Genomic DNA, 24,901 nt, shown 5'->3' with positions numbered 1-24,901 from the left:
TTGACAGGAGATAGTGGCTGGTAGTTCTCTTGGGGTTTCATTATAATGAACCTGGTAAATAATTCAGGACCATCTGAGAGGCCAGTAAATGGGCAGCACCTGGTGCTGTATTGTCCACGCCTAAGCACGCAGAATCCAAAGATGGCATTCTACACCTGTCACTATTGTTCTGCTGAAATAATAATTGACACTTTTCCTCTTCCAATTTTTCTTCACAGTAAGAGAAAGCTGTGTTAAGCTGTTTCAAAACCACAAAGCAGAAGTGGTATCCTCTTATAAATTTCCACTGGTAAAATTTCAAATCTGTTTTCTGTATTAAGGGATAGATTCCTTTAAAGAATTAGGCACCTGTCTACCTTTTCTTCCGGGGCTAATTTGAGCCTTTCTGCATTTCTACTTTTGTTCTGCAAGGTGGAGCTCCTCTTTATCCCAGTATTCATATTGTGAGCATCTTCTGAGAGAAATAACGCCGTCCTCTATCTAGTTGCTCACTCTGTGGGCATTCCTAGAGTCCTCAGTTTCTCTTCCGTAACCCGGGTAGCCTAGCCCACTTCTAGCTGTCTAACAGTTTAAAAACAAACAAAAAACTATTGGCAACGGGCTTACGTATTCTCCTGTGACCCCAGCTGGGTGGACATAGAAAGTCCTCCACTCCCTGAGAGAGCAGGAGGCAGACAGTGCCTACAGGCCGCCTCCCAGGGTCAGGCAGAGCTTAAGCCATGAGTTGCATGGAAGGATCTTGGAAGGGCAGGGGATTTCCCAGTAGGGAAAAAAGGAAAAATGCCTCACATGTCTGAACTACAGTTTTTATAGAGCTGGGCCATAAAAAGGATCTGAAGAGAGTCTGTAGGGCTTTGTTTCTGCAAAGCTTTATATCTGATTGTCAGAGGTGCTTTGTCTTTTGTTTTTAAATTACTGCTTATTAAAGAGGTTTAGAATTTATTTAAGTATATATTCTATTTTAGAACTTTGTTATATATAAGAAAGTATATAACTATATAATAAAAACATAACTGTATGATTAAAATATAAAATATTTTAAACCTCTAATAAACCATTTACACATACATATACGTATAATTTGTTTGTTAACAGGTTTAATTGCTTTCCTTTCCTTGGAGACCTGGTGAGAGTACTTGGAGCAGTGACTGCCACCTGGTGGTAGCCAGAATCATCACGTCGTGGTTCCTGAGGTGCCCGCTCCTGACTGACATGGTACGCTGCACCAGGCCACCAGGAGAGCCTGGAGGTGGTTGATGAAGGAGCTTGGTGAAATAACCCTTCGCTTCCACCTGAATGGGTTGTTCATCACAGATTTTGAGCTAGGGGCCAGCTCTAAAATGGTGCCTCTGAAGAAAAGATTTGAGATGCTGTTATGTTTTCATCAAAGATCTGCTGGTTCCCTACCAGCGGGTAACCAAGACTGAATACGTGCACACGAAGAGGGGCATGTGATGACATGGAGCCTGAAATAAACTGCTCTGACTTGTGTGACAGTTTGCCTGGCCAGGAGCTGGATCGGAGACCCATTCATGAACTCTGCAAGACGACTATTGTAAGTAAGCAGCCATGGGGTGTCAGGGCTGCTCAGAAATACATGTTGTTTGGTGGGGGGAGGCGTGGAGGAGGAAGTGTTCATGAAGGACACGTATTTCCAGGCTTTGGTGATGACCGGGCAGTTCACGTTTGAGCTATAGAAGACCTTCGTCCCTAACAGCTTCTCTTTATTCTGTTTTCAGACCTCTTCCCACCACAGCAGTAAGACCATTTCTTCATTATCTCCTGCCCTCTTGGGTATAGTTTGGACTTTTCTCAGCTGTGGACTTCTTCTGATAGTCTTCTTTCTTGGCTTCACAATTCGCTGCAGAAAGAACAGGTAAGAGCCCCACGCCTAGTTTCTCATCTCCCATAGCCTGCGTCATGAAACCCAGAGTGTTAGTACCATTTTGGCACGCTAAGCTGCCAGCTGGTATCAGTAGATCTTGGCTCCTACTGTGGCATTAAGCTGTGTGAGAAGTTCCCCCCCCCAAATGGTCCAGGCTTTGCCGTAGAATTCCCTCTTGAGAAGGAGAAAGATCTAGCTCAGTGTTGTGCCACCTACGATAAAGATGCCCCGCCCCCCCAAAGAACATGAAGATTCTCTCCACATAAAGGATACAACCCTTCTAAGAAGGTGTATTTATATTAAAAACAGAGAGCATGTAGAGAAATCTTCCAAAGCAACACTAAAACTCATGGCAGCACAATTGGAACCAATCTGGGTGAGCTAAGGTTTTTGCAAAAATAGTGAAGGCCTACTACCTGGCTGTTCTGCTAGACAGTTCTGACTGGTTGGAAGATCACTGGCTCATCGGGGTAAGTCTCTGTGGCTCGCAGGGCTGGCAAAAGAAGCAAATGATGACCTTCTTCTGAAGGGACTTGCAGAATCTTGCTTCCCTGCTATTCGATCCTTCCCTCAGGGACCATTCCATCTCTTCCACTCCGGCACTCCTTACCCTCATCCTTCCCCAGCCGTCCCATGCGGCCTCCAGCCCCCTCTCCCAGCCCCACAGCTGCCTTTTTCCTGGGTGGAGCCCACATCAGATTTCAACGGCTCCCTCAGAGAAGCAAAACTTGCCTGGCCCCACCCCAGCCTTATGCTTAGTGGTGATCGAGTGTATTGTGCTCCATTGCCTTGTTTTGGCACTCAGATAAGGATCAGTCAGTTGAATTTGCCTAGCAGGCATTTTGGGGGTGCCATTGGCCATTTGAGGCATGGAGGACATAGAATTGTTAAGTAGCAGTGGTTTGATCTGCTGGGTCAACCTCAACATGGCAGCGATATGTGGCACTCTGTCCTGAGTATACCCCTAATACTGTTCCAGCCACTTTCATTCTGTTCCTCAAGTACACGAAACTTACTCCCATCTCAAGGCCTTTGACTTACTGCTCCCTACTCTTCCCACAGTCTTCTCCAGATCTTTCCATGACTAGTTACTTCTCATCCCACAGGTCCTGGCTCAAATGTCGCCTCTTCAGAGAAGCCTTCTCTGATCATCTTACCTAAAGTAACCTCTCTACCCAGTGACCACCCAGCCCCCACATCTCATTCCATATCCCATCACTGTTTTATTTTCTGATATTACCATATTTATTGATTTACCTTTTTATTGTCTGTATCCTTTAGCAGAATATAAACACTATGAACACAGAGGCCTTGTCTGTTGTCCTCACTACTGTCTCCAACATTTAGAACAGACTCTGGAATATAATAGGTGCTTAGTAAATATGTTTTCAGTGATCCTGGAAGGAAGGAGATTTTAATTCCAGTGGAGGCTGCTGCCAAGAAAATGACTAGGAAAACCACACATTTCAAGGCTAGAGAGCTATGAAGTAGTCTATTTAGCTATAACACATTTCTATAATGCAAATTAATACCTGATTGGTAAATAAGAGAATAATACTATTGGTTCATATGTAACTTTTTCCCCAGAAAATCAATGGTTTAAAGAATTAAGAGGCAAGCTTTCTTGCAGTTAAAGAAGGAAGCATTAAGCTAAGAATGCTAGGGCACTTCCTTCCCTTACAACAAATAGCAGCTGGTTTAATGGCTTCAAGAACTGGTGTCCTTCGTACATGAAGCTCTCTGGTGAAGCTGTAGGAATAGATGAAAAAACAGAACAGACATTTCCCTTGTGTTTAAAAAGAATTGATTGTTGAAGAAAGCTCAGATCCAGAGCAGATTTTGATGATAATGTTATTTATGGGAGGCACGTACCCTTGAGGACCTACATCTTGCAGATTTAAGGCTGCAGAAATCAACTAAGATCCTGGGTACAAATGATAGTGGAAATTTACTGAGTGCTAGTTCTTTAATAGGGATAATTATTATTTTTATTAGTGTTCCGGTTACAAAGTTAAATGTGTTTCAAGTGTTATGGCCCCACACTATTTTTCCCAAAACACATTATTTTTATACATGATTTTGTAGAATGCAAGGCTTTTAAATCATTTATATATCCTGTTAAAACAGGAGCACTTGTAAACAGTGTTGTAGTAAAGCAACTATATTTGCTGCCTGTTTTGCTTGCAGTGGGAGCATGACTAGGCATGAAGAATAAAGCAGTAAGAGTCACTCTAAATAAAAACACATTTTGTCATTAAGCAGCTTACAAGGTCAGATAAAGAAAGATAAGATAGCCCAGTTTCAAAAGTGCTTTCTTAAATAATAAAATTTGTTCAAAGGTGCACCATCACGATTAGATGCTTCATTTCATTACAGTTCTGTGGTCTCTAAATTTGTGATTGTGTGTGTATGCACACGCACACACACGTGCCCACGCACGTGGCAGAGAAAAGGAAAATATTGTAATAAAATAAAATAGTAATGTTCGAGTTCAGTTGCAGATATTGCATTCTTGATAAAATTTTTAAATGTAACCACAATAAAGAGAAATATTAAAAAAAGAAAAAGAAGAGAAATTTAAATGTAGTCTGCAAGAGAAAATCAGTAAAGGGCTAAATGGAGAAAATGAACGTGTCCCCCATCCAGGGGTTAATGGGGCTCTTTTATACAATGTTTGGAGAAGAAAACTGTAAATTGTTTTGAAAGAATTTATGTTGGCTATAGATAACGGGGAGCAGAAAAAGTTAGGAGGGAGTAGCTCTGAGATGGGTGAACAGTCCGTAAGGAAAGAGTACTTGATGCTTTGGGGTTGGATGTGGGCAGCAGCCGGGAAAGTTCATGCATAAGCTGCATGTGGCAGCGCCTGATGGTCTCCTCTTTCTAGATAATCACTGAGATAGCTTCCTGGATGCTGATTCAAAGTTTCAATATACATTCAGGAATGGGAGCAGCCTTTTGTTGCTTTCAGACCCATGGCTGTTAGCTGATTAACCTCTCTTGTCTCTTCCTCTCATCCTCCAGTCTGCTGTAACTTAATTTGGGGCATCTCAGAATTTTTCTCTTGGCAGAGATATACACCAAATGGCTTAGAATGTTAAAGATAATGTTAAAATAAAGATGTAAAGCTATGAAACTCTCATCTACTCACAGTGAGAGTGCACACTGGTACAACCACTTTGAAAAATAATTTGGCATGTCTTCTAAAATAACACATATACCTTGTGAGGCAGCAAATCCACTTCTAAGTTATACCCAGGAGAAGTGTATGCACATTTACACCAAGAGTTGTAGAAAGAATAATCACAGTAGCATTATTTGTAATCATCTCAAATGCCCTCCAGCAGTAGAAGGAATAAGTAAATCATGGTGTAGTCTTACAATGGAATACTATACAGCAATGAAAACAAGCAAGTTACAGTTACATCCAGAAACAGGGAAGGATCTCACAAAAGTCAAATTAAAAAGACAGCCACTAAAGAACATGTACTATATGATTTTCCTTATATAAAGTTCAAAACCAGGCATAACTAAAGTATTGTGTTAAAAGTCAAGAGAGTGGTTTACCTTTAGAGAGGAAGGAAAAAAGGGTAATAATTATGAGTGGAGATTCTGAGGGGCTGTAATGTTTCCTTTCTTGACTCAGATGATAGTTATGTCGATACCTTCTTTGTGATAATTCATTGAGCTAAATATTTATATTTGTGCACTAAAGAATACCTTCCCTAGCCAAGGTTATTTTTTTAAAAAGTCAACCTGTCAGGGATCTACAATTATAGGGGTCATGGAAAGGAACTGGCAGTGTCTTCAGTGGACTGTTGAACATGAAGACAGCGTCAACTTCCAAATACCTTCTTTACGTAATATCAAATGTCCACATGTGTTCAACTGTTTCACCCCAATAGACTTTCTTACTTTGATCAAATTACTGCATCAAGATTTATTCTTAAATTTCCTGTTCCCTTTGCTTTCATAAATGTAGCTGAGCATCAGAATTTTACTTAATTTGGATGCTAACCGCATTAGACAGTAACCTGACATTAACCAGTTTTTGATCCCATTGTACGCCTTCTTTCATCTCCATCCCACTAAAGAGCTTGCTTTTGGGGAGGTAGGTGTCAGATAGTAAACATTTCTCAGGCATTTTGAATTTTGCCATTATCAGTGGTGAAAGATACCATCCTGTGTGTGTGTGTGTGTGTGTGTGTGTGTGTGTGTGTGTGTGCGCGCTGAGAGGCCATGGTGATCAGGATGCTAATCTATGCACAGTGACCTTTGTTTCTATCTGACCGAGCAGATGTAGGAATTAATCATTGTCATTCCTGGATGCTGTGGCTGCAGCTGTCTCCCACTGCCTTTTTGCCCCTGATAGATTTATTTGTGCATTTGGTTTGCTGAAAAACATGCCTCGGCACAGAAAAACTGGCAAATTAGGGAAGCTTATCTGTGAATATCATTTTGTAGAAACGTATTTTTTTCTGCACATCTGTACCTATATGTTCTGAACTCTTTAAAAGGAGAAGAAAAAGAGAAAAGGAAAACAAGCTGGTAATATTGCTTATGTAACATCTAAATCATTATTTCCCATCCTGAGAAATTGCACATTGGACCAGTGAGTATCCTGGGTTGCAAAGAGCTTTCTTCTAAACTCTATACCCTTCTTCTTTTTGTAACCTCTACCCCTCCCCCAAACTTCCGATTATCAGTTTAGCCCCACTCCCAGAATCTGGGCATACTTTGGTTCTAGGCACAAGAAAATAAGTGTTCTAAACTAAAACTAAGTTAATTTTATAGCAGACCTCACCACAACCTTCAGATCATAACTAACACTTTCTGAAACCCAAGCATCCCCATTTCATAGATATCCCTGCAGCCTCAGCAAATCCAGCCCCTGGTGACAGTGATACCAGCCTGGATGGAAATCAAAGCCACACCCCTTAGGATGTTGGGAGTCAGCTCCAAAATCCAGTATAAATTTCCTGGGCCTGGTTTATCCATTTTCATTTCCCTCCCTCACTCTATCAGGTCAGCATGCCCTGGGGCAGAGGCTAAGGCGGAGCAGCCAGTGCCTATTCAGAGTCCGTCCCTTCCTTCCCGGCCGCACTGCCTGCCAGGACCCCAGGCGGTGCCTGTAGATGTCCACGCTCGCCTGGGCCTTTCCGGTACCACCCCTCACTCCCTGGCACCTCTGCTAATTTTCCCCACTCCCTGACCCTGCTTGATTCTCACTCACAGTTTACTCCTTTGTTGACTCTTCCTGCATTTTTCCTCCTCAGAACGATCTCCTGGTTTTAAACACCCTTGTATACTCAATCCCTGTATTACCACTGCTTGTCCATACTTGCCTGCTCCCAGCCTCTGGTTTATGTGTCTTAATTTTATGAGCCTGCCTAGACTCCTGGATTCAAACTCTTTTGGCCTTACCTCTTCAGCCACCGTCTGAGCCCCAACTCTGACAGTCTTCCTGTTTCTGATAGTTCTGCCAAGCACCTTATTAGGAAAAGACAGGTTAGTTCCCTGATGTGAACCTTAGCGATTGGGCCCATCTCCCAGAAAGGGAAGCAAGCAAACCACGTGTCCATTTGACAGATGAATGGATAAATAATAGGTGTTTTACATCCAATGGAATATAATCCAGCCCCCAAAAGATAGGAGGTTCGGTTGCATCCTGCAGCATGGGTGAACCTTGAGGACATTATGTTAAGTGAAATAAGCCAGCCACAAAAAGGCAAATACTGAATGAATCCACTTACATAAAGTATCTATCATAGTCAGGGGCACTGACCTGCTTTTCCCTCAGATTGTCAAATTTTAAAATGACAACAGCCAACACAACAATAGTCATCTGGTGTGAATGAATCAAAATTATATCTTTTTTTTTGTCAGATCAGCAAAAGATATATTTTGTGGTATACTGCAGAATTTTAGTAATTAGTTTATGTGTGCCATGAGAGGAAAAAGGCTGAAAATCACTGCTATATTTTGTTATCTACATGATCTCTTAGGAGATAATGATCATCCTTAAATCACTATCTGTTTTGTGAAGTTGTTACTTTCTTTTTCTTTTTTTAATGAATTTAATGAAGTGAATGAATTTAATGAAGTGACATTGGTTAATAAAATTATATAGGTTTCAGGTGTACAGCTCTATAATCCATCGTTTGTATATTGTGTTGAGTATACACTACCCCAAGTCACATCTCCTTCCACTACCATGTATCCCCCTTTTACCCTCTGGTAATCACCGTGCTGTTATCTATGTCTATGAGTTTTTTTGCGGGGGGCCGTTTGTTTGTTTTTGCTTAATTCTTTGTTACTTTATTTTTCATGTCCTAAATAGCTGAACTATTAAGTGATATCCCCCCTTTCAAGTATTCCAGAATTTCATTCTACCATACTCAAGATCTCTTAATGATTCAATAGGTTTCTATCACATCCCATTGACCTTCCTCTTTCCGGGCTACATAATGGTCTGTCTTCATTAAAGAAAGACCCTGACATTCTAGTTTTCCTGCTCTAGAATTTACATTCTTTCTATAACCAAAGCCAGATGTTTCATCTAGCACACTATGAAACTTTATCCCGGACTTTAGAGTCTCAGAAGAAAAGGGAGGAGGTGGCCTAGTTCTGTGTAAGACATACAACAAACAACAGTGAAACAGAAAGGTTATTGGCAAAGGGAGTCTTTCTCAAATCTCCATGGATAAACCATTTTCAGACACAAAGGATAACAATAGGAACATACTTATTCTTTTTTTTCCTTTTGAGATATAATTCACATACCTTGAAATTAACCTTTTTAGAGTATAAAACTCAGTAGTTTTTAGTATATTCACAAAGTTGGACAATCATCTGCACTGTCTAATTCCAGAACGTTTTATTACCCCAAAAAGAAACCTCATACTCATTTGCAGTCTCTCCCCATTTCTCCTTCCCCTCAGCCTCTGGCAACTACTATTCTACTTTCTGTCTCTATAGATTTGCCTAATCTGGTCAATACACATAAATGGAATCATAAAAACATGTGGCCCTTTGTGTCTGGCTTCTTTCATGTAGCACAATGTTAGCATAATGATTACAGGGTTCAGCCATGTTGTAGCGCAAAGCAGTAGTACTTCATTTCTTTTTATTGATGAATAATGTTCTGTTGTATGCATATTCCACATTTTGTTTTTCCACTCATCAGTTGATAGATGTTTGGTTGTTTCCACTTTTTGACTATTAAAAATAATATGCTGCTACGAACATTCATGTGCAAGTTTTTGTGTGGTCATGTGTTTTTCTTTATCTTGTGTATATACGTAGGAGTGGAATTGTTAGGTCATATGGTGACTCTGTACTTACATAAGTGCTGATCTATTTTCTAAAGCAATTGTACCTTTTTACAGTCTCACCTGCAGTGTATGAGGGTTCCAGTTTCTCCACATCATTGTCAACACTTGTTATCGTCTGTCTCTTATTTTAGCCAACAGAGTGGTTTTGTGGTTTTGATTTCACTCGAATCATTGTGATTCTGATTTACATTTCCCTGGTGGCTAAAAATGTTTACATCTTTTCACATACTTACTGGCCATTTGTATATGTTCTTTGGAGAAATGTCTATTCAAATCCTTTGACGATTTTTTAAAGTAGATTATTTATCTCAGGAATATACCTAAACCAGTGATTGCTCAGATTTGGTTCATATTAAAATCTTCTAGTAAGTTTTTTAAAATCTTGATACCCAGGCTTCACTCTAAACCAGTTAAAGTAGAATATCTGGGGGTAGTACAGTACAGCTTTTTTTTTTTTTAACTCTGAATGCAGGTGATTCCAGTGTTTAAAAACAAGTGTTCTAGACTAGATGATGAAGCTGATGATACCAATCTAGAAACATTAAAGATTTAGAAACTTAGAAATCATGCCAGGTATTAAAAATTGAACTAAATGTGAATTGTAAAAAGCCTGATCAGTTCAAGGGGTAGAGGTGCACTTTTTAATAAGAATGTTTAATTGGATAAACTTCCCCATAACAGGAAGTTTCAAACTGCTTACAGTTAGAGAAAATGTCCTGGCTGTGGTTCTTGCCTAGTGACTAAGGGTTGGTCTTAGGAGGTAACTATGGGTGAGCCAGTAAATGTGAGTAATCATGATACAGTTGAATCCCAGAAAATTTATCTCAATTATTCAGTGTTCAAAAGGAAACTGGCAAAATGTGAATATTGACAAGGAAAAAATTGAAAGGTAGGCATAGGAAGATTGGAGACACAGTAGAGGGGAAAGGACATCTCTCAAAGAATGTAAAAAGCTCCCCAGGGGAGAGCAGGGAACCCACAGTATTTGTTGGGTTAGGTACAAAATAGGAAAAAGGACTTTGAGAAGCAACTTTAAAGAGAGTTTAGAACACATAAAGGGATTATTTAAATCTATTAAAAGGAAAATGCTAGAATAACAGTGGGATCATTTGCTGGAAATAATGGGCACAAAGAATGCTCAGAGGCCAAAAGACAATAAACCTAAAGTAATTATGTGCCTCTGAATTTATTGAGAAAGATACCAGAGTGATAACCACAGTCAAATTTCCCCGTATGGTTAGATCAGTAGTTGTTGATCAAATAGTTTTTTGTGTTTTGCGTATTTTGAGTCAGGTAGACAAACTAACACTGACTAACCACTAGAACCTGTTGGCATTCTTTTTGAGACATTTGAAGGCCTCTGGAAAAAATGTGTCTCTTGGTCATGCCTCTCCCTGAAGCTGTTGCCCCAGTCCTCTGGCTCCTACCAACACCGAGTGTCCTAAAAGAAGGACCTTCACTGGCCCTTTCCACTTCCTGGTCTCTGATTCCTTCTTCAACCCATGCCCTGATTCCACTGAAATGACCCTTTCCAAAGTCATTAAGTCAACTGATCTTTTTAACCTCCATCCTGTTTAGCCTCTAGCCATACAATACTTAACCATCCTCTCTGTTCCTCCTTTCTGAAACCTTCTCATTTCCCTACTTTACCGTACACAAGTTTACCGTTTTTTTTTCAAACACAGATGTGGTTTTTTCAACATAGACTTCTACTGCCTACACAATATCTTTTGTAGTCTAATCTTCATCTACAATTTCTGCTTATTCCCTTTGAATTAAGTTGTCCTCTCATCATACAAGGTAAAGGCCATTCCTCAGGCATGCCATGTACTTGTATCACCATGCCTTTGTTCCCACTCTTTCTAGTTTTACCTCTCTATTTCTTACCAGCTGCTTTCACTGGCTCCCAAACTCCACTTACCCATGTAATGTTGATATCACCCTGGGGTCCAGTCTTGATTCACTTCTTACACTATACCCCTCACCTGGCCGTAATCCCTCCTGCGACCTATCCCCAAGCCCTGCCTCTTTAAAATCCCATTTCCTAACTTCATCGTTGATATTGTCAGATGGATGTTCCTCAGTCGATTCAGATTCAGTGACCAAAACCCAGACTCATACCATACCCTAATCTTTCTCTGCTTCCGTATCTTTCCTATCTCAGTTAATAGCACTATCATCCGTCTATTCCTCATTTGGGATTCTTTTGTCTCCCTACACATTCAGTTAGTCACCAAGCCTTAGATATTAAACCTCTGAAATATCTCCCAAATCTGTCTCCTATTGTCCATCTCCATTGCCAAAGTGTAGCCCTGATCTACTTTTCATCTGAACATTTGCAGCCTTTCCTATTTACCATTTCCAATTTAGCTACTGCCCTCTTGCCAGCATTTTTTTTTTTTTTCCAAACACAGATGTGGTTTTTTCAACATAGACTTCTACTGCCTACACAATATCTTTTGTAGTCTGATCTTCACCTACAATTTCTGCTTATCCCCTTTGAATTAAGTTGTGCTCTCATCATATAAGGTAAAGGTCATTCCTCAGGCATGCCATGTACTTGTATCACCATGCCTTTGTTCTCACTCTTTCTTGTTTCAGGGCTTTTCTCGTTTTTCATCTGACAAACTCATTCATCCTTTAAAACAAACTCTTATTCATCAAAATATGGTCCCTGGACCAGCAGCATCAATATCACCTGGGAACTTGGTAGAAATACAAATTCTTGGAACCCTACCTTAGACCCTACTGAATCTGAAACTTGGGGATGATGGCCAGATCTGTATTTTAACAAGCTCTTTAGGTGATTCTTACCAATTCTGAAATTTAAGCACCACTGTCCTAAGGCACTGTTTTTTTATCAATGTCCATAGCACTTGGCATATACCTATGTTACTTACTACATACTTACCTATATAAGTATAATAAATGTAATTATATTTAATCATATTTAACTATTCACTTACTATTTTCCTCTGCTACATATTGAGTCCTCAATGTCAAATACAATATTTTTGCATATTTCCTAGCACCTGCACAGTGCCTGGCACATAGGAGATGCTTGATAAGAATTTGGAGCCTAAAACATACTCTAGTTCCCTCAAGGATCTGGTCCAATCAAAGTGCATACAAACACACAGAGCTGATATTCAAATGATGTCCAAGGTTTTTACTCCTAAAGACTGACATACATGTGCTACACAAGCCAAAAGCACACATCCTGACAATACCAAGTGTCAGCAAGGATGCAGAGAAACTGGATCTCTCATACATTGCTGGCAGTATGTGAAATGTTACTGCTGCCATGAACAGTTTAGCAGATTGGTACAAAAGTCCAAAATACACTCATTGGCCTAGCTGGTGTGGCTCAGTTGGTTGAGCATCCCATCCCATGCACCGAGAGGTTGCTGGTTCAATTCCTTGTCATGGCACATGCCCAGGTTGAGCCTTGATGCCCAGTAGGGAGCGTGCAGGAAGCAGCCAATCAATGTTTCTCTCTTTCTCATCGATACTTCTCTCTCTCTCTCTCTCCCCCTTCCTCTCTCTTAAAATCAATAAAAACATATTTTAAAAATAATACACTCATGTAATTCAGCAATCACATTCATGGGTATTTGCCCTAGAGAAATGAAAGCTATGTTTACATAAATACCTGAACACAAATGCAGCAGCTTTATTTGTAAAATCAAAAACTAGAAACAACCTAAACCTCCTTCAACAGGTGAATGGATAACAAGCTGTGGTACATCCATACAATGGAATACTACCCAACAATAAAAAGGAACAAGCTTTTAATACATGCAACAACTTGGATTAATCTCAAGGGCATTGCTAAGTGGAAAGAAAAAAGTCAATCTCAACTGGTTACACACTGTATGGTTCTATTTATATTGAATTCTCAAGAGATGAATTTATAGTGATGAAGACTAGCTTAGAAGTTGCCAGGGGTTACAATTGGGGGAAAGGTGTGATTATAAAAGAGTTGTTTGAGGGAGGTCTTGTTTTGTTTGCGTGATGAAACAACTCAGTATCCTGATTATGGTGGTAGTTACATTAATCTATACATGTGATAAGTTTCATAGAACTACACACACACATGCGCACACACATAGAGTACATATAAAAACTGGTGAAAATTTAAGAGGGCCTATAGTTGAGTTAATAGTGTTGTGGCAGTGTCAATTTCCTGGTTTGATAATGTGCTCTAGTTATGTAAGATGTTATCTTTGGAGAAAGCTGGGTGAAGTGTACACAGAAATTCTCTTTTCTGTTTTGCAACCTCTTGGGAGCTTTAAATAATTTCAAAATAAAAGTTTTCAGAGAAAAAGAAAGCACAGGGAGAGGTAGATTAGAAAGCACTACTTGACATACTGCTAAAATGGGGCCCAGGAGGCGGAGGCGAGCTCCCTGCCCCGTGGAGGCAGGAAAGAAGGAGAGAGGAGTAGAGATTCCTGCCTTGGAGACCATTTGGTAAAACTCAGCCCAGGACTGTTAGCCTCTCCATTCCCACTGCTCCTCCTGCTCGCCCGGGGAGAAGAGGGAGGTGAACGCCTCTCCTCAATAGGCCCAAGTGGGGAAACGAAGAGGGGGACAGGGGTCATTCTTAACAGCGTTCACAAAAGGTTGAGTGTGTGAACAGAGAAAGATTAAATGGCACAAGCACTCGGGCTCTGGAATCAAACTCTACCTCAAATCCCAGCTCCTGCATTTACTAGTCGGGTGACTTGATCCCTCTATTGAGCTTTGCCAAATTGCATTTCCCTATTTAAAAACAGGGGGAATGAGCCCTATCCGGTTGCTCAGTGGTTAGAGCATCGGCCCTCGGACTGAAGGGCCCCGGGTTTGATTCCTGATCAAGGGCAGATACCTCGGTTGCAGGCTCGATCCCTGCCTGCGGGAGGCAACCAATTGATGTGTCTCTCTCGCATCGATGTTTCTCTTTATTTCTCTCTTCCTTCCACTCTCTCTGAAAAGCAATGGAAAAAAAAATACCCTCAGGTGAGGAGAAAAATATAAAATAAAAATAAAAATAAGGGTAATGACACTACTTTTCTCAGAATGCCATGAAGACTGCATTAGATAGTATATATAGAGCACCTAGAAACTGCCTATCACATATTAAATACATAATCAATGCTGCCTACTCTTTTTAATATCATTAATATCACTACCAATATTCTAAGAAATAGAAAAAAACAGTCACAATCATCTGTAATATGTAATTTTTTGATGACTCAAAAGTATCTCAGAGAACTCTTAAAATGTCTTTTTATGTTTTATAAAATCAAGCTTTAAATGACAATGATATATAAAGTTAAATGTGTATGTTTAAAAAAAATGTTTCAGGTTCCATCAGTATCTGAACTCTCCATAAAATCTGCACTTAGTTTCTACATGTGTAAATATCAATAATTTAACTTAAAATTGATAGTTGTTACTTCGTATAACAGGCCTCTTACATGCTTTCACTGAAGATACGTATCTCTAACCTTTATAGCACTCAGGAGATAAATATTATTTTCCACATTTTGAGGTGAAAAGACTGCCTCAGCCTGTTTAGGCAGGTCGCCGGCCATACGCAGCCAGTAAGTGTAGTCAGTCTGATTACAGAGCCCATGCTTTTCCCGCTACATCATCTTGCCTCAGTGTGAATCCATGAAAGCTGCTTAAACACGCAGAGAGAGATTGTCTAACAGTCATTCCTTTCACATCAGATTATAGGACAGAACATACAACTCCTATCACAGCCCAGGGCAGACATTGCCAGGCCATTGCTGGGTCCAAAACTTGGAGCCACTAGACAGTGATGGAAACCAAGAGCCCAAAGCCGACTGTAGCAAGAATTTATTCTGAGGTTCTAGCCAGTAGGTAAAGCCAGGAGTCAGAAAGGGAACCCTGCCAAGGTCCGTGGTTCAGGCCAGCAATCAGAATCGGAAGGGGCAGGCAAACCCAGCAGAAGGAGCTCCAGGGTACTCAGGACTTTCTCTCTGTCTCCTTGATGATAAATGCCAGCTAAATGGAGCCTTTGAGGAGGCTCAGTTGAGAGGACAGGTGAAAACCCTTGGCCTACCAGCCGGGAAGTCCCCTCGCAGATGTTCTTTGATCAGGTGGATGGACACTGGGTCCCAGGTGGCTGGGGTAAACTAGGGGGGAACTGAGAGAACACTGGAGGGAACTAGGAGTCAGGACATCTGGATTACAATGGCTGTAAAACTGTATGCAAGTTCCTGGTTTAAGCTACGTTCCTTAGGACCCTAAGACTCAAGTCATGTCCTAGGCAATTCGTGGGGGCAGAGTGGTGGGGAGCAAGCAGGCCCTTCCTTTCTGGCAGCCTCCCTTTTATCTCTTCTAAGTACTGGACCTCTAAGAGCTCTTCCAAGTCTAATGACCTATCCAGGATAGCAAACATTTAATAAGTTTCCACTAGGTTCAGGGCCCTGTAGGAGGTGCTGATGGGGACACAGCCATGTAAAACCCAGTTCCCACATCAGGAATTCCCAGATTCTAGCACCATGGGGAATGATTCCACCTAAGTTGTTCAGGATTCTTCTCAAATTCACCAAGGCCTGAAGTTCTCCTGCCACAAACCTGAGGAAGAGAAAGAATGGAAGAAGGAAGGGAACCTCCCCAGTGCGGCAGGCGAAGCTTTGGTGCTTCAAAGAGATGAATCTACAGAACAACAGTGCCTGGTTCACAGCAGACTCCCTGTGAGCGGGTGTTTCATGTGGCCGACTGTGCTTGTGCTCTGTGCTCCACTTAAAATCAGGGCATCTGCTCTACCCTTCGGGAAGTGCGACAGGTCTCCTGTGGGGAACTAACTGCCCAAGGCCTTCCCCGCAGCTAAGGGAGACAGGAAGTCGAAACCACTGCTTTATAAATGACAGCGCTGCTCACACTCTCGGTCTGAGTTTATATGAGAAAAGCGGATCTTTTTGTTTCTAATGTTTTTCCTCCAGCATTTAAAAACACAATTAAAATACATTACAATTGCATGACACAGAACGAAAATACATTTGGAAGCTAATTTTTTATAAGATTGATGTGGAGTGGGGCCATAATACTCCCAATTAAAGCCATACGAGCTCCTCTCTACTAAGGGTACCATTTGGGGGTTTTTCCCCTCTCCTCATCAGCTGATTTCGAATCAGTAAGCTTCTTCACTGCTGTCCTAGCTGGAGCTGGTGTAATGAAGTAATGGCATTTGTTACTATATCTAAATTTCCACATTTCAGCTTTAAAAATATTTGCAAGAATGCATTTTTAAATTGGTCCTTGGGTCTGTTCATAGTCCAGGAGAGCTATGTATTCTGAAATTTGTACACTGGAAGTTTATATTCACATATAAACATCTATAATAAACAGATATTCACATACATAGGTTTTGTTAAATAGCCCAGTGAACACTGAGAAAACAACTACTTATATTATATTAAAATTTTGTTCTACTTAAAAGATGAAAAGACAGAATAAGAAAATTGTCTTTGCCAAGAAAGGGTTAGATACCAGGGAGGTAGTATCCTAATGAGCTGAGGACAGAAATTAGATCTCGTGTGCTTTGAAACCTCTAGTTGTTCTTACCTTGACCAGCAGATATTTAGGAATTGCTAAATTAATGTTTGGCATAGGAAGATTATTAAAAAGACTGTAACTTATAAAACATGGAGACACTGAGGTCATCTGCTAAATGATAATTTGAGGGGAGGATATTTAGCAAGTTTTGTTTTGTTCTTAATAGCTAAATATTTTGCTCAACTGATAACCGATTGATTGGGAAATAATCCTAATGCATTTCTGGTAACTAGGTCAGCCTGTTGTTCCTGCTTAAAGTAGAGAAGCAGAAATGGAAATAAGCCAGTAACAGGGAAAAGAAATTTGCCTCTGGAGTAAGCTAAAGGAAGAGCTGGAAGGGACCTTAGGCTTCATCAGGTCCAACCACTGCTAACCATTTAGCTGCTGCGCAGGCAGAATGTCTTTGTTCTTTCCCTTCCTTTCCAGCTTTAGCAATTGGAGGCCTGAACTGACAGAATAGTAAGTAGGGAGCTCTCTCTCTCTTCATGTAAACCGAATCTACACCAGTACTTACGACTATGGGAAAGCAGGTGAATTTAGAGAGGCTGGGCCCAGCCAGGACAAGAGGCGGGGCTGAATGGTTTAACTCTTTAAAAAAACATAATTTATTGGCTGCAAAAATGTAAAGAGAAAGCATGCTTCCTAACCAAGCTGCAAGCAGCAAATCAATCCAAGATCAGCACATTTTCTGAAGCCATGAGATGGGATGCGGTTGTTAACCTCTGAGCAGATGTAAGCTGAGAGTCTAATCTGTGTGGTTGTGAAGATGAGGCCTCATCCATCACTTGCTCGACAAGGGCTGTCCTCATATCACTGGGCCTGCATGGCCCTCGACACATGATGTAAGAGACACATTGGACAAAAGCATTGCCTGGGGGAATTCTCCAGGAAGAGTTCAGCCAATAGAAAGGAATCTTTCAAGTGGCCTGATTTCATTGGAGACGAGTAAATACATATGTGGGTGTACATATGTGAATACACCCCCTCTCCAAGATGCTGCACTTTCCTAGAAACAAAGAGGATGGGAGAGCAGAAGTTCCACAAGCATGACGACCCTTTCTCTCATTTATTATTAGACCCTTCAGCATCATGCTGACTGGGAAGCAAAGGAGGGGCTCACCCAGATAAAGAGGCTTTTCAGTGAGGGTTTGGAGTAGGAGGATTTGCCAAGTGGTGAAAACCCAGTGTCTTTGGAAGGCCACGGAACTCAGAGCCTCCAAAATATCTCTGGCCTTTTTGTGTTCAGTAATGCCAGGGAGTTCTCAGCCATTCCAGGAGGGACCAAAGAGATCCCCCTGAAACTCCTACCAGTACCCCTCTTGCCTTAACACGGAAGCACTGAACCAGCTCTTGACTCTCCCTCCGACTATCAGGGATCTCTGCCGCCTTTCAGCCATTAGCCATCCAACAGAGAGCATTGCCAAGGAAAAATCAGATTAAGGAAGAAGATAAAGAAAGGAAGGATCAGCCTTCCACATCCATTAATGAATTCATTTATTCACTAACTAATGGTTATGGAATGCTTGCCATTTTCCAGACTGTGCTGAGGACTGAGATACACATTGATAAGAAACAGCCTGGATTTTAAGGAGTAGAAACTGTCCAGTGGGACAAACATAAAAAGCTGGGAGAATAACATGACAATTGTATTGATGCTCATATACCCTGGGTGTCATAAGAACGTAGAGGAGGGCACCAAACCTAGACTGGGGGCATCAACCAGACAGATAGGTGCTCTTATTTTTTTGAATTCAATGAGGTGAGTCACTTACAAAGAAAATGTTAAGAAATGCCTCAGAGAAAAAAATAAAAAGATTGGTAGCACAGAGAATTTGGCTGATTGATGTTGGAAGCCCTCGATTTTGGTGGCAGCGATCTGCAAGGTTGTATAATTTTCTCCCACACTCAGCTGCCTGGAGGTAAAAGCAGACACTGTAATTTTGATGATAGTTTTGAGGGACAGATGCAGCAAAAGGGTTTGTTTGCAGCCTGAACTGGGTGTTATTTAGAGAGCAGTTCAGATGACCAACCAGAGGCTAGAAATTGGGCAGAGAAAGGAAGAGAGGCTGATAGACTGTGAAAAAGCAAAAGAACCCAGGAACCGGAGGCCTGGAGGCTGTCAGTGAGCAAGGGTGTCAGAAGGAAGCAAATGAGGGGCCTGGGAGACGGAGGTGCTTTCATTCTTCATCAAGCGTTTACTGAGCGTCTTCAGCATTCGAGGCAGAGCTCTAGCCCTCCAGTATATCACGAACAGTTCTAATCAGGAGAAGACCATAAACAACGACAATAAAAAAATATGTAAGTTATGTAATACATTAGAAGTTAATAAGTACTGTGGTGAGGTGGGGATGGAGAGACTAGGACAAGATCAGAAGGATCTGGAATTCTGGGGGGAGGGTGTGATTTTAAATGGGTTGTCATCGTAGCTCTAGGTGCGAGGGTAACGTTGGAAGGAAAACACAAAGGGCGAGAGGGAATAAAGTGTTCCGATGTGTGGATTAAATAGTCCAGGCAGGGGGAATAGCCACTTGAAAGCCCTGAAGTGTGTGAGTGCCTGGAATTCCCAGGAACAATAAGGAGGCCTGTGTGGGGCGCAGTGGGCAGGGGACAGAGTAGGAAATGAGCTAGAGAGATAATGGGGAACAAATGTGCAAGCCTTGCAGACCCAGCGAAGAGGAGCGAGGTGGCGCGCCACTGCAGGGCTTTGAGCAGAGACGTGACATGATCTGATTTGCCTTCGCTCTCACTGCTGTGTTGAAAACAGACATAGGGGAGGCCCCATGGAGAACCAGGGAGACCAGTTAGGAGGCTGTTGCAATCATCCAAACGGCAGATGCAAAGTAAGCCTCTGGTCAGGGAGGTGGCAGCAGAGGCCGTGAGCAGTAGTTGGATCCTGGGCGTATTTCAGGGATGGAGCCGATAGGATTTCATGACGGATTGCATATGGGTGGTGAGCAAGAGTCAGGAATGACTCCAAGATTTCTGGTCCAAGCAGATAGAAAGATGGAGTTGCCATTTTCTAAAGTGGTGTAGAATTTGAGAGGAACAGGTTGAGGAGGAAAACTAGGAGTTAAAAGTTATATGCACCCCTATTCTCATTGAAGCATTATTTACAATAGTCAAGATATGGAAGCAGCCCAAGTGCCATCAGTAGACAAGTGAATAAAAAAGTTGTGATACATATATACAATGGAATATTACTCGGCCACAAAAATAATGAAATCTTACCATTTGTGACAACATGGATGGACCTAGAGGGTATTATGCTAAGTGAAATAAGTCAGATAGAGACATACAAATACCATATGATTTCACGTATATGTGAACCTAAAGAACAAAATAAATGAGCAAACAAAACAGAAACAGAATCATAGATGCAGAGACCAGACTGATGGTTGCCAGGGGGAGGTGGTTGGGGAGCTGGGTGAAAAAGGTAAAAGGATTAAGAAATACAGGTTGGTAGCTACAAAATAGTCACAGGGATGTAAAATACAGCATAAGGAATATAGTTAATAATATTATAGTAACTATGAATGGTACCAAATGGGTACTTGGAATTATTGGAGGATCACTTTGTAAATTATATAATTGTCTAACCACTATGCTGTACACCTGAAACTAATATAAAATAACATTGAATGCCAACTGTAATTGAAAAATAAAATTAAAAAAAGACTAGGAGTTAAGTTTTGGATGGATTATGATTAGAGAGTGGGATATTGATGTTTAAAATTTCTGAAGTGGTACCATTCTGAATAATAATAAGACCCAGGGTATGACCCTGGAGATGAGTATCTGAAAGTGGAATAAAGTGAAGTCATTGTGATTAAATGATACAGAACTCTGGAGGCTGAAAGGTTAATGAAATCTCCTAGGATGGTGGCCCAGGCAGGAGAGGGAAGGAGCAGGACAAGGCTGCTGTTGCTGTTATGAAACGAAGTTTTCATATAAATGGCTAGAAGTGACACAACTATTAGTTTGCAGTGTACAGAATTTGAATTGGATTCAGATTTTGAACCTAATAGATTAGAAATAAGCAAGATAGAAAAATGATCACATTTGCTGAAACACACCAGACAACATTACGGTAAAGCTGTTTGGAACAGATCCAGATGACATAGATGTATAATCCTTCTGTAGCACAGATCAAAAACAATGGATTGAAAAAGAAATTCAATAAATCTTCACGATATATTCATTATTTTATTACAATTTTTTTGGAAAAACATTCATATTTGGTTTTAAGTATGTTTAAAACTCAATGATACCATTTATATCAACTCATGTAGCATTTTTAGAAAGCATGGCCGTGTGACATCTTCGGGAAGTTTTCTAGTAGCCACAGCAAGCCAAGAAGTGCCCTCTGCCCCATTGGCAGGCTGTGCTTCCAAACTCAGCCTTACCCATTGTTAAAAAGAAACAATAGCGTGACCAGTCAGTCCTCCATAACTCTAAATATAATAAACCTCCAAGTTCAGAAACCAATATTTGATAAAAATTTTTAAGACATCATACCTATAAGCTGGTGGGTGTCACTTATGCATCTGAATTTATTATAGACTATTGAGACAGTAATCCAGGTTCATACAAGTTCTGCAGATGCAGATGGATAAGTTTCTCTTATGTACTGAGAAGTTACTTGAGAATAAAAAAATCAAGAAAGTTCTTGCCTTATATTGCCAATCAGTAAATGAAGGGAAAAAATGATGAGATCACTATGTGATCCTTTCAAACAAAACAAAACAAAAAACTCACCTTGTTTTTGACTGCCGGTAACCCAGTCCAAGCTTTTATCTTCTTTGTAAACTCAACACAAGTAACCTAGATGTGACTTGCTCTTCATAATTAAGTATATAATATTTAAATCTTCTTGTTTTGTGGAAATTATGGGTTTGTGCTTGATTAAAACATTCAGCAAATGTAGTTTCATCTTTTAGTTTAATAGAAAAATATAAAAGACATTGCTGGTTGAATTCCTATCAAAGTAGCAAAGACATTCCCCAGACATACATAATTCACCTGCTGAATGGGAGATGATTCACTTTTCAGTGACTTCACAGGTGTTAACTTGGTCAAACAAAATAGGTAAATCATCCTGCATGCATTTTTTTTCTGGGACAAGTTTCCAGTAAAATTGTTTTACTGTGAAGTATCCATATACAAGTCCATATCATGTCCCTTTGAAAAATGAATATGCACCAACTTCTGAGATGTGAAGACTATGTCATATATATTTTGTCAAAAATAACTAAATTGAGTTCCTCCTAACTAAATCAGGAGGGAGGAGTTTTAAATCTGGATTCATGCAGTACTGAATTACATGAAAGGAGATCTGATTGAACAGTGGTAGTTCACATAAAATGGGTCCAGAGAAGAATGAAGAAAGAAATCTACCCATCAGTGATCTAGACAACACAGATGTGTGGCTGTGAAGCCCAGGCTGTTGCTGAGTGAGGTCACCATCAGATATTTATTTCTCATGCCCAGGAGTTTGCGGGTGGCCATGGGGAAGAATGGCCTCGGTTACTGGTCTTGCAGAAGCCCACCCAGTTCTAGTAGCATCACTGCCCAAGCTTCTGACTGCACCAAGTGGCCCGTCCCAGGTCAGTGGTGCTCTCCTCTCTGAACCAGTGTCAGCACTGGTCTCTTGAATGAATTACTCTTCTTAACAAATGCTTTGTGGAGCTGCTGGTTAGCATTGTTTTCATTTCAGTAGTCAATATTCACCATATAATTCCCTTTCTTATGGGAAGAGATAAAGAAACTAGGGAAGATTACTCTCTGTGAGTCCACAGTTTGAAGACGTGATGACTGAGGATGTTAGGGCTGGATCTTAAATTTGGATACAGGAGACTTAAGGCAAACAATAGACAAATGTTCTTTATACATGTAACACTCTTGTTAAGTGATGAGAGTGGTATTTTAAGAAAATAAGTCTGAAAGTAATGTACAGGAAGTATTAGGACAGGGGAAAACGGGTGTTACAGAGAGCTAAAGGTTACACTAAAAGTCTAAAAATTAATATTTTTTGCATGACCTTAGGGTTTTCAAAGAGTTTTGGCACTCGCCTCTCTTGATCTTTGCAATAACCTGTGGGGTGAACCTGAAAGATGATATTATCTTCATTTCACCCATGAGGAAACAGGATCCTAGGAGTAGTTAAATGACTTGCCCTAGTCACACAGCTATGAGGAACAGAGCCAGGATTCCCATTTGTCACACCTGCCTCCAGTTCTATTGCTCCTAATGTAGTTGTATCTTAGATCAACGTGGTAGCAGGAATGGAGAGGGAAGGACAACTCAGAAAGATTTTGAAGTAGCAGGAGAAAGCAGTTGGCCATTGATTGGGTATAGATGATACACAAACAGGAGAAGGAAATGTGATTCCTAGGTTTCTAAAGCCTGGAAGGTGGTAAGATTAATAATATCATCAACTAATATTGGCAGCATTGTTGCTTGCTAGGTGCCAGGTCCTATGCCACACACTTCACCCTATTGCCTCATCGACTCCTCACATCTTGGAGGGGAAGGAGTATTATTACCCCCATTTTATAACTGGAATACCTGAAAGTTGTTTTTACTTTTAGGGGGGAAAAATATAAAGGTTTTTGCTCCAAGACAAGGGAAAGTTCAACAGGACTCTGGTTTATGGTGACTATACTTGGGGCCTGCATCAGGGGCAGTTCTTTGGTGTCCTTTCAGGTGTGGACATAATTATGCTACCAGCTACAAAGTAATCAAGCTGGGCCAGTGGTGGTCATACTGTTTGCAAATCCAGCACTAGCAAACTGTTTAATGCCTCCTAGATATTTTGCTGCCCTTAAAACAGGCTGCACTAAGCAGATGTCTTTGCCTTGGCTCTGGACTTTTAAGGTGGTCAGCCAGGTAATCCAGATATATAGATAACAATGCCCAGTTATTATCAAAAGTAAGAATATAACTAAGTATAATTATCATAGGACTCAGTATAAATATTGCATTTATGTAAAATACTATTTAGACTAAAATTCTTAAATACAATTATACATTCCTCCTTAACTGTTCGTAGTTACCTTTACTTCTTAATTGTTATCCGTAACAAAAACAAACAAAAAAACAGCTTAGGCCTCGTTTTCCCCTAAGGTTAACAATGCACACATTTCTACCTTGTCCTGAGCCTCTGCTGGCACCCAGGGTTTGTCCAAGACCGTGACAGTCCATCCTGCCCTCTAATCTTTGTATTGCTCCGTAACCTAATTTAAAACCCCTCGAGAGGAGACCCCTTGCCATATTTCCTGCTTTCAGTCCTGCATCTTCTTTCTCTCCTGTGGGGTAGAGACAGAAAAACAGTTTACTTATCAAATAAAGTAATAGGGTATGAAAAATTCCCAAACCTCTTTTCCAAATAGCGATTTACTTACAGCTCATTTCTAAAGACTCCTAACTGCATCTCCTTAGGCATCTGCCTGCTAGTTATTTATTCACTGGGCTGCATACAGCAGTCTCTTAGCAACCATCAACGTTATGGGAGACTCCTCTTTTAGAAGTTGACCTTCTCTTAAAAGGCTTGGAGTTCTACAAGCAAGACAAGCCAGAATTTAGTTCCCTTTGAAAATAAATTTAAATAAATCAACAATATTTTACAGGCCTATAAAGTGGTTTCTCCCCAGTGGCCCTTCATTCTGAGGCTGATGCAGCTGGTGGGGAAGCTGTGTCCACCCCCAGGGAAGGGGTCATGACTGTAGCTGCCTTTTTTCCTGACTCCCTCTAGGATTGTGAAGATGTCCAGTCCCAATCTGAACATTGTGACCTTGCTGGGCAGTTGTCTGACTTACAGTAGCGCTTACCTCTTTGGGATTCAAGGTCAAGATGCTTCAGTGGGAAGCTCAATGGAAACTCTCATTCAGGTAGGTGAAGTCTTCACTTTTGTTTTAAATATAATGCCAAAGTTTTGATAATTTTTTAATCAGCTTCCTCCTATGGGTGGTGGTTACCTATGTCCTTGGTGTGGGCACTTTCAGAGGCGATCCCTGGACTGCTTAGTCAACGAGGTCCACTTTCAGTGCCAAGCCCTCTCTGGCCTGAGGCTTTGCAGGTCAGAATGTGTGGAGAATGACAGTTGTTCCTTTCATGCCTT

At 40.8% G+C, this 24,901-nt stretch overlaps 1 protein-coding gene across 1 annotated transcript in view; it reads left to right on the top strand.

Moving 5' to 3' along the window:
• Positions 1–1,253: 1,253 nt before the first annotated feature.
• The window catches only part of GPR156 (G protein-coupled receptor 156), a 45,327-nt gene continuing 21,679 nt past the window's right edge, over positions 1,254–24,901 (top strand). Inside the window, exons 1-3 of the mRNA XM_016200150.2 lie at positions 1,254–1,555; positions 1,740–1,876; positions 24,536–24,671. Of these exons, the coding sequence (XP_016055636.2) occupies positions 1,460–1,555; positions 1,740–1,876; positions 24,536–24,671 (369 nt within the window). The 5' untranslated portion in view covers positions 1,254–1,459. The remainder of the gene's footprint in view (positions 1,556–1,739; positions 1,877–24,535; positions 24,672–24,901) is intronic.

Source organism: Miniopterus natalensis, chromosome 6, assembly GCF_054644295.1.
Source record: "Miniopterus natalensis isolate mMinNat1 chromosome 6, mMinNat1.hap1, whole genome shotgun sequence".
Lineage (NCBI taxonomy): Eukaryota > Metazoa > Chordata > Mammalia > Chiroptera > Miniopteridae > Miniopterus > Miniopterus natalensis.
The sequence above is the reverse complement of the archived record's forward strand: the minus strand, read 5'-3'. Positions and strand labels throughout refer to the sequence as shown.